Genomic DNA, 14,693 nt, shown 5'->3' with positions numbered 1-14,693 from the left:
GAGACAGTTCATGTCCTTGTCCTTCAGCAAATCCTAAGGAACATGTGTCTGCTCATACACGGTGAGGGTCAGAAGCACAAGGGCCCACCTCAGGTTTCTGTATTTTAATGGGGGAGCAACACACCTGTGCACAAATCAGGACACCTGCAATTAAGCAGCCTCTCCTGCATCCACACAATGTGGCTCCTGCTCTGTGCTTATGGCTCCGTGTGCCTAGGGAGTGTGGTGGAATGGGCAGGTCCCCATTCTGGCCAGCATGGCTCAGGCTGAGGTGACCCCAGGGCCTTAAGAATGAGGAGGCTTCTCAAGATGCTTCACCCTATACTGGGCCAAGCCATATCTCACTCCTGTGTTCATAGGACAAAGTCAACCCCCAGTATCGCGCAAGATGTGACCTGACCTGGAGGGTCTTTGCAGGTGTGATTATGTATGACCATGGGCTCTAATCCTATGTGGTTTAAAAGGGGGGAACTTGGACACAGAGACACATGGAGAACACAGTGAAAAAGTTAGGAGTGACTCTGCCATTGGTAAAGGAACTACCAAAAGGTATGCAGAGGCCTAGATGGATTCTTCCCTCCTGCCATGGGGGACCCGGCAGACTCCTCAATCTCCAGACTTCAAGCTGGCAAAACAGAAGACATTAAACAGCTGCATCCAAGGCGCCCAGTCTGTGTTCACAGCCCTGGGTTCTCGTACACCTGCCTGTCACTGTCACCTGTGTCTGAGCCCTCTTGAAGCCACCTCCTGCCCAGTAGGGTGTGACTCTCAGGCAATGGCTGTACTCATTCTTTTTCTTGACTCCTGCAGCTGGACACAGTTCAAGGTGACCAGCATGCAAGCAGCATGGTGCATTCCACTGGTCAGATTTCAGACCGAGGGACTTAACCAGGTGGCCACCGTGGGCCTTACCCCAGTGTCCCAAATTGGCACACCTTGAGAGAAGGAGCTCTCTGAGGGACAGCATGTCTGTCTGGGCCTTCATCTGTTAGCTGGTCAGTCCGGAATGGTCTTCAGGAGGTAGGGCTGTGTCTGCAGCTGAAGGTACAGCCCTGAAAAGAAAGATGTCTCCCCGGGGCTGCAGAATTTCCCCTGAGCGGGGAAAGGGCAGCCAAGTGAAAAACCATGCAAGGAACTGGTATAATAACGCAACAGTGGTAGGAGGTTCTGAGAAAAAAAAAGCCAAGGAAATGAGAGACTTTGTGGAGAGTGTTAGAAGAAAGACATCAGAGAATCCTGTAAGCCAGTCGTTGTAAACTTTCTAGCATTTTCAATGATAACAGCCAGCTGTGGTGTACATGCCATAGGTTTGCCACCACTGCTGTAAGGGATGGTTTGGAGGACGGGGGAATTACCTGGGTAGAGCGCCAAGTGTCACATACACACACAGCCTGTGGGAACTAATACATGAATTAAGTGAAGAGTGGGATACAAAATCAACTATAAAATCAGGTTTGTTTCCATACAGTAATAATGAGCAAGCTAAAAAGAAAATTAGGAAAATAATTCTTACTTATAACAGCATTAAATTTTTCCAAAAATGAAGTTAACCAAGGAGGAAAAGACTTATACTCTTAAGATCACCAAATGTTGCCCCAAACAATAAGGACAGCAGGAAAAAATGGAAAGACACTCTGTGTCCATCAATTAGAAGACAGTATTGTTACAAAGTCAATTGCTTAAAAGCAGTCTATGCATTGGTTGCAACACATATCAAATTCCCAATTTTTTTGCAGAAAAATAAGGAAAAATCCTAAAATTAATATGTAATCTTGAGGAATTCCAAAGAGCCTGAATTTTTTTTTTTTTTTTTTTGTACCTGGTATCAAACTCAAGACCTGTCCTTACCAAGCAGGCGCTTATGCTGCTAAGCTAAATCCCTGGCTAGCCTGAATAATCTTGAAAACAGAAAAAGGATAATTTTGGAGGATTTATACTTCCTGATTTCAAAGTATACTACAGAGCTATATAATAAAATCATACAAAACAGACATATTGACAAATAAAATACAATCTAGTGCCTAGAAATAAAGGTATACATAGCGGAATTCTTCATAGGAAGACAATTTTTGACAAGATGTCAAGACCATTTGGTGAGGAAAAGAAAATCTTTTAAACAAGTGGAAGCAGCTTTCCATATGTGAAACAAAGTTGGCCTCTTACCGTATACTATAAACAAAAAAGAACTAAAATGGATCAAAGATCTAAAACATAAAGACCTAAAATATAAAACTTGGAAAAAGTGGAGAAATCGCCACAATTTTGGATTTGGCAATGATTCCTTAGATATGAGATCAAAAGCACAGTAACAAAAAAAAAAATTAGACTTCCATTAAAATTAAAAACTTTTTTTTTTTTTGTAACAGGGATCGAACTCATGACCTCACACTTGCCAGGCAGATGTGTAAAGCTACTGAGCTAAATCCCCAGCCCAAAATTAAAAACTTTTAAGTGAAAAACTTTTGTGTATGAAAGGATGCTGTCATTAAAGTCACCTGACCAAAAAAAAAAAATCAACTGACAGAATGGGAGAAAAGGATTTGCAAATTATGTATCCGATAAGAGATTAATATCCAGAATAAGTATAAGATTCCTACAATTCAATAAGAAAACCACCCAGTTCAGAAACGGGCAAAGGATTTGAACAGATGTTTCTCCAAAGATTCATGGACGCCCAATAAGCAGAGGCAAAGACGCCTAGCACCAATGATCATTAGGGAATGGGAATCAAAACCATAACCAGACTCTGTCTCAAGCCCCCAGTAATGGCTGTTATCAATTGAAAACAAAAGCAAACAATAAAACTAAGAGAAAAACAAAACAATGCATGTCAGTGTGGATGTGGACCACCAAGCCTCCCTGCTTCCCGGGGCTTAGCTGTCATTTAGTGGCCCAGACCTGAGTCCGCATCCCAACAGCAGTATGTATACAAAGTTCACTAAAAAAATGCATGCATACTTCAAGAAAACTTGTATGACTATTTTAATATTAAATTTCCTGAGATATCATAAGAGTGATTCAAGTTCCCTTTGGCCTCTGTAATTACAAGGGGGGCTCAGAGTGGAAGCCGTTAGCTTCCAGACATTTGTTGGTGTGGTGACCTGCTGCTTGGGCTGCCTCGGTCACCGAGACAGCCAGGCTACCTGTGACATTCAGTCTCTTCTCTAAGGGCCAGCATCATAATGAGTTTTCTGTGATACACAGCATCCTCTGGGGTCCCCCATATAAGAGTAACACCATCTGTTGAAAAACATACTATTTTTCTTTCCCTTAAGTGTGTATACATTATTTTTGGCAGACTCTGTATATACGTAAATGTACTTAATCCCACTGAACTGAATTGTACATCAGGAATGGTTAAGACGGGCTGGGGTGGAGCTCAGAGATACAGCACAGCCCTTGCCTAGCATATGTGAGGCCCTGGGTTCACACCAAAAAAAGGCTCATCACAAAGTATATTATGCAGATTTCACCACAATTTAGAGCAACCTGCACTAGCTCTGGGTCTGCTTTGCTGAGTGAGTGGGTGAGCACATGCATGGAGAAACAGGGCCTGGGATGGCTGTGTTTATCTCTGTTGCAAGAGGAAGAAAATGTGTCTGTCTTGGGCCGTTGCACAACCGTGCAAGGCTGCAGCTTGGTGCCATCAGAATGCCAGAGTACAGGGCTCACGAGCAACCCTCTTTAGAAGTGCAGCAAGCCAGGCCATCTGGAGCCCTGTCCTCCAGGGTGAGATCCAACAGTGTTTGCAATGCTGCCCCTGAGATCCAACAGTGTCTGCAATGCTGCCCCGCTGACAGTAGATGCTCAATAAAAATCTAAGTAAGAGGGTGACACGGGGGTGTGGGGAGCAAGTGAGGAGGGGAAGCAGCCCAGGAGGACGCCTGTGTGATGCTGCAGATGGCAGGCAGTCCACAAAGGGATTCGAGTACCAGGAAGGTATCTGGTGGCCATGTGCAGGGTCAGCTACAATGGGCATAGCTGGCTGCAAATGGGAGACTGCCTGGTGAGGGGAGGATGGACAGCCATCCCAGGGCTCAGCTTGAAGAACCTGCAGTGAGAGGAACGGTTTTCCCAGTCATACTCTGGAAGGACACTAAGGCACAGAGGCCACAGGCTCAGGCCTTGCGGAGCTGTGGGTTCCCAGATCACTCACTTGCTCCTTCCCTCTTCTGGACCAGCTAGGCATGTCACTACTCAGAGCCTCGGTTTTCACTTCTGTAAAATGGCACCTCTGCTGCCTGCCAAAGAGTACCACCATCCAGCCATGAGTTGAGTGCTTTGCAAACTCTGAGTTCCAGTGAACCCTCATGAAGAACCGGCCCAGTACACCATGCCTGAGAAGCATTTGATAAATGCTTCCATCTTCTGTAAACGAGAAGATGGAAGTTTTCAGAGAGGGAGGTCTGCCCAACACCCAGACCCAAGTTCCCGCCTTTGGTTAATGGAAACTCAGGGCTTGGGGGAATGTCCAAAGGTGGCTGAGCAGGGCTCACACCACCAGGCCTCCTGTTAGGCCCCATTCTTTATTTGCACGAATTCATACCAAGATGCTCAAGCCAGAGGACATTTTATAGTGCGCCCTTCCCCAGGACCTCAGCATGCACAGAACCAGCTGGGGGGTGGGGGCAGAGAGCTGGGGTTTGGGCAGGAGGCCTCACTAAGCTCATCATGGGTAGGTTCTCCTCCCTCCTCATGCTTGTCCAACCCTGAGGCTCTGCCATGGTCACTGTCCCCATTCTGTAGTTAAGGCCACCTGTTTGGGGAGAGCAGTACCCTGGGTGGGCAGCTCACAATGCAGCAAATGGCTCCCTAGTTGCAGGCTGGACAGGGGAGCGAGCGTGGTGCCCAGTCAGGGATGATGGAGGTGTGCGGAGGCCTGAGAATGTGCGGAGCGACTCTTAGGATTACGTGGGGTTCTGGCACAGGTCAAAGGTGACAGAGAGTGAAGGTGACTTCAGCCAGGTGATTCAGCCAGGGTCCTCACTGGGAACCTGCCCCCTGCCCAGTGGGCCGCACAAAGGATGCCACAGCTAGGGCTGGTCAGAGAGGATCACCACCCCAAAGGGGGCATCTTCCCCTCCCTTGAACTTGCAGTTGAGGCCAGAGCCAGTTGAGGGCAAAGGCAGCAGGGGCTCGAGATAGGTGGCCTCTTGGCTTCTCCTCCCCTCTGTCACAGCACAGACCAGATGCAGGATCTCCAACTGTCCCCCACTGTCCCTCGCCCCTTGGTCTCGGTGCGGGGGCTGTGACGGGGTCCTGGCAGCAGGTACGTTGTCTCTTTGGAGCTGACCCACCGGACTTTTATGCTCTGCCCCCGGGGGTGGGGTGAGTATCAGAGACATCCAGGGGGTCTGGGAGCAGGCAGGTGCCCTCATCCAGGAAGGTGGGGAAGTAATCTCTGTCCCAGACCTCGACACTCGGGATGGGAAAAAAGCAGCAAGGCCCCAAAGAGGAGGAATGCCCCCTCCCGCCCCACTTCGGGGTCCTGAGAAAGTTAACGCCAAGGAGTTGCTTCTTGGTCGTCTGGACGAGAAAAGACGCACAACAGGCTGCACCCGAGGGGAGCAGGGGACCTGGCCATCCTCTCCGAGCGCCCTGAGCCCGCCGTCTCCCGCGTGGGCCCCCCCGACCCGCCTCTGCCCCGGAGGTCCCGGCCCGGCCGCTGCTCCGCGCCCCCAGCCGCGCTCCCCAGTCTCCGGCCCACCTTCTCCCCGGCCCGCCTTCTCGGCGGCGGCGGGCGCGGGAGCGGGGCCCAGGCCGGCGGGCGGAGGCGGCGCCACCCGGGGCGCTGACGTAGAGGCCGCTCGGCGGCCGGGGGTCCCTTCGGTGGGGCCGCGGCTCCCCGCCCGCCCCCGCGCGTCCGTCCCCTTTTGTGTCCCGCGCGCGGCCGGCCCCGCGCACACTCGCGCCCTGCGCCCCCGGGCCGGCGGGCGGCTCCCGGGCGGCCCCTGCAGCCAGCGCCGGCTTTGTGCGGACGCGCCCGGCCGGCCGGGAGCGCGCGCGGGGCTGTCGTGCGCCCCCGCCCCGGCCCCGGCCCCGGCCCCGCGCCCGCCGCGCCGCCCCCGCGCCCGCGCCCCCGCCACCCCCGCGCGGCCCGGCCCCGGCCCGGCCCGGCCCGGCCCGGCCCGACCCGACCCGGCGGCGCAGCGCGGCGCTCGGCGCGGCAACATGGCGACGGTGCCCGTGTACTGCGTCTGCCGCCTGCCCTACGACGTTACCCGCTTCATGATCGAGTGCGACGCCTGCAAGGACTGGTTCCACGGCAGGTGAGCGCGGGCCCCGGCCCCCCGGCCCACGGGCCTGGACACCGCCGCGCCGGGCCCGGCCCGGACCCCGCCGCCGCCGCGCTCCGGGCGCCCGGGCCGCGCTGGGCCGAGCCGATCCGGGCCGCGCCGCGCGCCCTTTTGTGCCCGGGTGGGGGCCCGGGCCGCGCCGAGCGCCCCCGGCCGCCGCGCACAAAGCCAGGCCCGCGGGCCGGGAAGTTGGCGCCGCGCGGCCCGGGCGCCTGACATCGGTCCCCGCGGCCCGGAGGCCGGAGCGGAGGAGGCCCAGGCCCGCGCCCGCCGCCGCCCCCCGCGAAGTTGAGGAACTTTCCCCGCGCGGCGGCCGGGCGGGCCGGGGAGGCGGCGCGCGGCCCGGCACGGTCCCCGGAGAGGCGCCGACGGCGGGGCGGCTCGGCCGGAGCTCGCGGGACGGGCGGCTAAGGCGGGCGGGATCCCTGCGGCCCCGCGCGGCGCGGCCCGGCCCGGCCTGCCCTGGGCCCGGCGGGAGTGCGGTGACAGAGCGGCGTGGGTCGCGGGTGAGGGCTGCGGCTCTGCCGCCGCCTCGCCGGCCTTCGCGGCTCCCCAGTGCCCTCCTCTCTGCTCCAGGCAGGGGCACCCCAGTTTTGACAGGACTGTATGCTCGCTAAGGAAGCAGGGGAGCGGGTGGGAGGGAAGCCCGGAGGTGCTGAAACCCACCCGCTTGGCCCTTGCCCGTGGCCGTGACCTGGCCGTGTGCCTAGTTTTCAAGAGCCGAGGTCCCTTCCCACCCAGAAGTAAGAGGAGGAGGAGGAGGAGGAGGAGGAAAAAGAGGAGGAAAAGGTGATCCGCAGGCCTAAACTGCTCCAACAGGTTCTCGCATCTGACTTTGCCAGCGGGATGTGTTTGGGCCAGGGAGGGCTGACCAGGGGGCTAGCCGGGGCTGCCCGTCTGCAAGGGCTCCAGTCTGTAGTAGCCCCGAGCAGGCTGGAGGGAGGGGAGGGGGTGTGGTGGTGGGTGGTCCCTGATCCTTCTTCCAAAGTGGAGACCTTTTTGCTGGCTCTCACCATGGGTCTTTAGAATTGGCCAGTGGCCCTCTGCAGGGAGCCGCGGAGCGGGAGGGGCTCCTGTCCAGTCTCCCCGGTTTATAGGTGGGGGGCTGGGTGGCCAGGGTGCCCGGGGCCTGCTCACATTTGTCAGCCCTGGGCCTGCCTCTCACCTTCCCCTCCTACCAGGGATGCTTGTCAGGAGGGTAGTGGGATGTGTGGACTCCTGAGCTGTCTTCAGTCTCCTGGGCTGTGCTGCTGGGATGTCAGGGGTTGTGGAAAGCAGTGAGTGCAGGTGTGACCCCTGGGCTTTGCCCGGAAAAGGGCCACTACATACATCTTTGTCAACTGGATGCTATCTCCGAGTGTTCTGTGGCCAGACCATGGCCCATGGCAGCTGGTGTGTGTGTGTGTGTGTGTCTGTGTGTGTGAGCGCTTTCTGGGCTCCTCAGATCTGAAGGTGCTGGGGTGCTGACCCTGAATGGCTCTGAAAGTGAGGGGACTCCTCCTCCCCACTCAGCCCACGGGTACCTGTGGGCCCCCAGGTGCTGTGTGTGCTCCGTGCAGCTGAGAGCCTGGAGGACCTCTGTCTTGTGGACCCTCTCAGAAGGGAAGTCCAGTTTTGAGCTCAGCTTGGTGGCCAGAGGAAATCCTGGGAGTTTAAGACAGCTGGGGAGAGGAGTAGGAAGCTGGCCTGGTGGGTTGGTGTCTTTCCTGCTTTGGCTAGGGCAGAGGCAGGGAGGTGTGACCAGTCCTGACCCTTGAGAGAATTTTTTGGAGAGGCCTTATCTCTTTACTGCTTATCTGGTCTTTGATTTAATCCAGGTCAGGGAGTTGATCACAGATTCATTTCCACCTTTTGGGATCTGAAAGGTGCTCACTCTTGGGAGAAATTTTCTGTAATTAAGGGTCACTTGCCCAGTGAACCCTGAGCAGCGAAGCCCCTGGTGTGTGTGGACCTGGGTGGCACCGAGCAGAGGGGTGCGTGGGAGAGGGTGCTCTTGGGTGAGAGAGAGCCTGCAGGGACCAGGCAAGGCTCAGCTCCTGGCAGGTCCCCCCCACCCAGCATCCCAGTCCTCACTGATACAGTGAGGGGGCAGGGCAGCCCTCAGTGTTCTCCACCCCTGGTGCCCCCCTCGGTGAACCTCAGACTTGGTACCACCAGTGATATTTTTACTTCACAGTTCATGTTTTAGCTCACTTCTTAAAAGTTGGAAGACTTTCACACTTTTTACTGAGGGTGCTTTAGACTGACAGAAAAAGGTTTCAGAAATGGAACGGTTTCCCTACTTCTCCTCTTCCTCATTTCCCCTGCAGCTGGCATCTGATAAACCACGGTGCCAGCATCAAAACCACAGAGAGACTTGAACTGCTATTGACTGAGCTACAGACTTGGCAGCTTTACTCAGATTAGTTTTGCAAGGTCCCTCTGCTTGGCGTCCTTTTCCTGTTCCAGGATCCTGTGTTGCATTTAAGTCTCTTGTCTCCTTAGTCTGGCAATATTTCTTTTAAAAGGAAACTTCGTATCATTCCCTGAAATAGAACATTAGTGTAACTTGCTGTACACAGTAACTGTAAAAATAAACATAGTAACTGTTGAAGTAAAAAGCCTCAGTTTGTCCTAAAGGGGGTCACATGACATTTCTCCAGCAGCCCTGTTTAGGGCAGAATTGGAGAGAGGGTCCCCAAGTCACCCAGACTCACAGTGGTGGCATCTTTGCTCTTGGCAACAGTCTCTGCAGAGAATATGATTGAAGCGCCACTCTCTAGGGCCTGGGCTTGTTTCTAGGGTGACTTCACTCCACAGGGCACCCCTCCCAGTGATCTCCTGGTGGAGGGGGCTTCCCTTCTGGGCTGGGTGTGTAAGTGTCGGGGTCCTTTGCATTCGTGGGAAGGATTGACTTAGATAAGGGGTGGCTGGAGACCCTCCTTTCTGCCCCCAGCCTGTGTGTACTGTATCTGTGTTACCTCTGCTTGGGTCCATGCAGGCTTCCTCCTCCAACCCCACCTTGATCTTACCTGGTGCACCTAGGGCTGGGCACTTTGTCTGCTCTGTCTGTCTTCACTGGCATCAACTGGTGCTCCTGTCAGGGCTTTCACTCAGAAAGGGTAGATTTTGGAGCAGGGTCTGGCAGGAGGCAGCTGGAGGCTGATTATCATCCAAAGGGTCTCATCTGCCTTTTGTGGTAGGATTGTTAGGGACCCATCCTCTCGTTTTAGGGAACTGAGTGCTGTGCAGGGAGGGGTCCTTCAGTTGAGGGCTGCAGCCCCTTCTTGTGCCTGTGTCTTCCATTCAGAGGACAAAGGCAGATCCTGTGCCCTGTACCCGCAGCCTGAACCCTAGGTGATCTGGGTTGACACCTTCTTGCTGACTTGACGGAGAATTTTGATCTCTGGGAAGTACAAATGATTCTATTAGTGAACCCAACATCCTCAAAGCTCAGCTTTTTGGCCCTCTTTCAGGTGCTTGTTGTATTGGATTTGAAGGGTTTTTTTTTTTTTTTTTTTGATGATGTCATCAGTAATATTGACTTGAAAGAGCTTGGAGCCCATGTGGGTAACTTCAGTGACGAAAGTGTCATTTATTTTTCAGTGCATGTATTCAGTGTGTATTCTGCCTGGGACTTAGAGCTGGCCGTGAGGGCTCTGAGGATAGTCAAGCAGAATTGCTTGGCTCTTAGGGGGTTTCCCGTGCAAGGATTCAGACTTGCAGACAGAGTTCCATCTCAGTCTGGTAGGTCTTGTCCCAGAGGGGTAAACACTATGGGAGCAAAGAAATTGGGGCACCAGTTGGGCCAGGACTCAGCTTATCTGAGGGTAGACACAGCCTGAAGTTTTTGTTTGTTTGTCTATTTGTTTGTTTGTTTGATTGAGTAACTTGGTCTCACTGAGTTGCCCTGGCTGGTCTTGAGCTTCTCATTCTGCTGCCTCTGCCTCCCAAGGAGCTGGGATTCAGGCGTGTGGCACCATCCCTGGCACGGACTGTTTTGGCAGGCTCCTCATGGTGGCTATGGGGACAGTTGGGGGATGAGGGTGGGAGTGGAGAGCCAGCCAGAGGGTGCTATCATTCAAGTAAGAGGGACTGGCTTGTGGCGAGGTGGGGGTGGGGCAAGGGTCAGATTTGGGGAGTGATTTTTTTGCACATCGAACATTAGGCAAAACTTTCCTCGAATAGCTGACTCTGTCCAGTGTGTCTGTGTGCTCCTTTGGGTCCTGGCCTTGTCCCCAGGGCCCTGTCTTTGTGTCCATCTCCATCAAGACTGAGTTGTCCTGTGGGCATTTACTGTGTCCACCCACCCCTAAGCGTCCATGTTTGGGGGACTTGGCTATGTGGGGCAGGGCTGTGGCCATGCTCAGCATTGACTCTGCTGTTGACCATCAAAATGTGGGTGTTGGGACCAGGGGTCTGGCCCCAGCATTGAACTCTGTGTGATTGGAGACCTGGCTGCTAAATCTGTAGGAGGGACAGCATGGTGGTGTGTTTAGAAATCATGATTAATTATTTTAAGATAAGGAATTTTCCTGTGTGATCTTTCAAAGTTCTGGAGGAGGTGGAGAGAATGCCTTGCCAACTTCCAGAGGGCAAAGCAGCCTTGCTGCCTAGCCTTTTTTCTAAATGAAATGTGCTCTCAAGGAAGAACTGGTGTGAGCCTTGGTTTAGTCACCAGAGCGTTTGCCTTTATTAGACATATTTAGCTAGTTGCAGGCTTGGTGTGAGCATCGGGGCTGCAGCTGCATTTGTTTGAGGCCCCTTGGGCATCAGGTATGGCTGCAGATGGCCTGGGATGCCAGCGTCAACTCTGCCACGGGCGCCCTTTTGTCACTGGCAGTGTCTTCCTAGTAGCCTACTACCCGACGCGACCCTGTTTCAGCAGAGTGAAGGGATTTGCTGTTGGGAGCCTGCAGGGCCCACAATGCAGCGCTCTGTGTTCGAGTGCGCTGGGAAGAGTCTGACTCTAAAATTCAGGGTGTCCGTAAAACTGTCTGCCCACTGGATTCGGAGATTACAGAGGGTGACTTATGATGCCGAGGAGCTGGCCCCTGAAGCAGGTTTAGCACCTTAGAGGGTCCCGTGTCTCCTGCGAGTGGTAGACGGAGTGGGTCATTCCATCACCACTTTTCACAGCCCTAGCCCAGAGGCAGCGGGGGGAGATATCTCAGGGCCGGACGATGTGCCAGGCTGCTGGCTTCAGCGGGTGCCCTCTGACCTGCGGCAGGTGGGCCCACTCACCTGGGGGGGGCAGTGGGGAGGTGGCGCCTGCCTTGTGCTCATGGGGCTCGAGGGTCTGAACAAACAACAGGTGCCAGTTACCACTTGTGCCTGTGGTGTGACAGGGTGACATGGGTGGAAGTGCAGGAGGACCCCGCAGATGGGGCCGAAAGTGCAGGTGGATCTGCCTCGTTCCTCGGGACCCTCTTAGCTTAGCACTCCCTCCCTGCCGCTTTTCTGCTTCAGTCCCCTCTGCGGTTGACTGTGCCTGGGCTACCCTAGCCTAAGGACTCCTCCACCCGCCCCTCCTCGCTACTGTGCTGGGGGTAAAAACAGAAAACATATTTAGAATTCTAGGCAGTCTGGCTTTCATCTCAAAGCCAGAGTGAACTCAAGGTCTTTGTGCTGCCTGTCAGGCAAATGGAGAAGCCAGGCCTTCCTTTCTGTTAAATTGAGGTGAACTTCAGAGAAAAACAATTCACTGTTGTAAGGTATGCGTCCAGTGGCAGTTAGCGTCCTGTCCTGCTGTACAGCTCTCGCCTCTGCGCAGTCCCAGACCTGCTCATCCCTCCGGAGTGAAGCCTGTACCACCCAGCAGTCATCGTCTCCCTGCTGTGCCCCTGGCCCCACCACTGGCAGGCCGCCTTCTTGCTCTGGATTGATCGGGGCCGGAGACTTTGTGTTTCATGGATAGAGTCCTGTAATACGTAACCTTTTCAAGCCGACTTTCTCCACTGACCATAACGTATTTGAGGCTCCTCCACACCATAGCGTGTGCCAGTGTCCCGTTGATTTTCTTTTCTCACTGATTTTTATGGCTGAATATCGTGCCGTTGTAGGGGAGGTCGCCGTGTGCTCATTCATCAGATGACGGACGCTAGAGTTGTTTCTACTTAGGGCTGCGGTAAACGGTGCTGCTGGGAATCTGTGTGCACAATCACTGGTTGAACACCTGTTTCCAGTAGTTTAGGGGCATCTAGCCATGAAATAATAATACCAGGCATATACGTGGTGTATAACAGTGATGTTCAGGGGCTACACCCCAGCCTGGATTTAACTTTTTGAGGGACCAACAAGGTGTTTTCCACAGGAGCTGCATTGTTTTTTTTACATCCTCACCAGCACTTATTCTCTGTCTCTCTTTCTTTTTTTCTTTTCTTACATCCATCCTAGTGGGCGTGGGTGCAAAGGAGTCACTCATTGAGGTTTTTTTCTTTTTTTTTTGGTACTGGGGATCGAATTCACAATCTTGCACTTGCCAGGCAGGCACTTACGCCGCTGAGCCACCTGGCCCCTCATTGAGGTTTTTATGGCATCTTCCTGATGGTTAATGATACTGAACCTCTTCTCATGTGCTTGTTGGGAATTTGTGTGCCTCTTGTCTTCCCTTCTCTTCTTCCTTCAATGCTGGGCTGAAACCCAAGGTCCTCCCTTCTCGGCCAGAGCTCCACTGCTGATGGACCCCCTCAGCCCCTTTTGTCTTTTTTTCTTTTGTGCTAGAGACTGAACCTAGCGACCACTTTTATTTTTATTATTAGTAGTATTATTTTATCATATAATTCCTTTATTTTCTGCATATGAATGCTTTCCCAAGACTGCAGTCATAAAGAACACAGTTCCAAGTCCTGTGCTTTTTAGTTTGGGGAGACACAGTCTAAGACTCATACGCGTGTATAAGGGAAAGATAACCAATGCAGAGGTTACTGCTGGAGCCTTCTGGTTTGAGACAGGGTCACGTTCATTTGCCCAGGTTGTGATGAACTCACAATCTCCTGACTCAGCCTCCTGAGTAGTCGAGATTACGGGCAGTAGTCTGCATGCTAAACATTTATCAGTTACTTCTCAGTCACTCTTTTTCTTGTTCAAGTCCATTGATGAAGAAAACTTTTTTTTTTCCTTCTTCTTTTATTGCTCACACTTTCAGTGTCCTAGCTAAGACTCCATGACCAGATCCAGGAGTGCTAGGATGACAGCCATGCACCCCCACACCCAGCTTCAGCTTCATTCTTTTACATGTGACTGTTGAGTTTCCCAGTAACATTTGTTGAGGACAATTCTTTCTTCCTGGAGTGTTCTTGGCACCCTGTTGAAAATCATTTGGCTGTATGCACAAGGATTTATTTCTGAACTCTCAATTCTGTGCCATCCCTCTCTGTGTCTGTCCTTGTGCCAGTACCATGCTGTTTTGATTACTACAGGTTTGTAGTAAGTTTTGAAACTGAGGAATGTGAGCCCTTCAATGTTGCTCCTCTTTTTCAAGGTTATTTTGGCTTCTAGGGGCCCGTTACAATTCCATGGGAATTTGAGGACTGGCTGCTCCTTTTCCGAAACTCAAAGCTACTGGAATCTGCAGGGATGGTTGCACCACATCCGGAGGCCATAGGAGCTGATGGTGCCATCCCTCCAGTGGTGCCCTCTGGCCCATGAACATGGGGCGTCCCTCCCCTTAGGAGGGCCCTCTTTAGCTTGCTGTGTTCAGTGTCTGAGTCTTTTCCCTCCTTGGTTAAATTTATTCCCCAGTTTTTAAAATTTGTTTCCCTTTGATTTTGGAGGAGAGCTGCTATTGGGGATGGAACTGTTTTGTAAATTTCCTTTTTGGATTATTCATGGCTGTTGGGGTTCTTTGGTTATGTCTGTGTGTATTTCCTGTGTGTGTGTAGTGGGTGCTAGGGGTCGTGCATGTGCTACAGGGGAACCACTGGGGAGCCATTGCTGGTGCTGTCATTTGGTCACAGTTGCTCCTAACCTGCAGTGACCAGGTCTCCAGAACCCCACGCACACAGGGTGCTGCCTGCCCAGCACACTTGCTGCTCATGCTGTGCCCACAGTTGTGTTTACTGAACCTCAGTGTCAGATGTGGGACTGGGCAATTTGTGCACCCCTGTGGGACCTCTCTCCTGCTGCGCATGGGTCCCCACAGGCAGATCCACATCTCCTTCCCCTGATTACCAGCCTCCCTGGGTGCTGCCTTTGTGGTGAAGTTTTAGGGGTGATCCCAGGGGCCCTGATAGTTTTGGGGGTTTGGACAGTGGACTCAGCCTCGGAGCAGTGCTGGTTGCTGCACATGGTCAGCACGTGGCTTCCCCACCTTCCTGCTGAGTGCTGGGGTCCCAGCCTGCTGAGGTACCTCGCCATGGCGGAGCCTGGGTGTGTAGCAGGGGTGTCCCTGACCTCCACCGGTGCTGTCCATCAGTA

General features: G+C 53.4%; 1 protein-coding gene across 2 annotated transcripts in view; it reads left to right on the top strand.

Moving 5' to 3' along the window:
* The first annotated feature begins 6,100 nt into the window (after positions 1-6,100).
* Phf2 (PHD finger protein 2) overlaps positions 6,101-14,693 on the top strand; it is a 93,255-nt gene continuing 84,662 nt past the window's right edge. For both annotated transcript variants that reach the window (XM_063227318.1, XM_063227317.1), the window contains exon 1: positions 6,101-6,269. In XM_063227318.1, coding sequence (XP_063083388.1) covers positions 6,172-6,269 — 98 coding nt within the window. In that variant the 5' untranslated portion in view covers positions 6,101-6,171. The remainder of the gene's footprint in view (positions 6,270-14,693) is intronic.

The sequence above is a fragment of the Cavia porcellus genome, unplaced genomic scaffold (genome assembly GCF_034190915.1).
Source record: "Cavia porcellus strain 051 isolate PalLab524CR breed Dunkin Hartley unplaced genomic scaffold, mCavPor4.1 scaffold_17, whole genome shotgun sequence".
NCBI lineage: Eukaryota > Metazoa > Chordata > Mammalia > Rodentia > Caviidae > Cavia > Cavia porcellus.
This window is presented reverse-complemented; position numbering and strand designations above follow the sequence as displayed.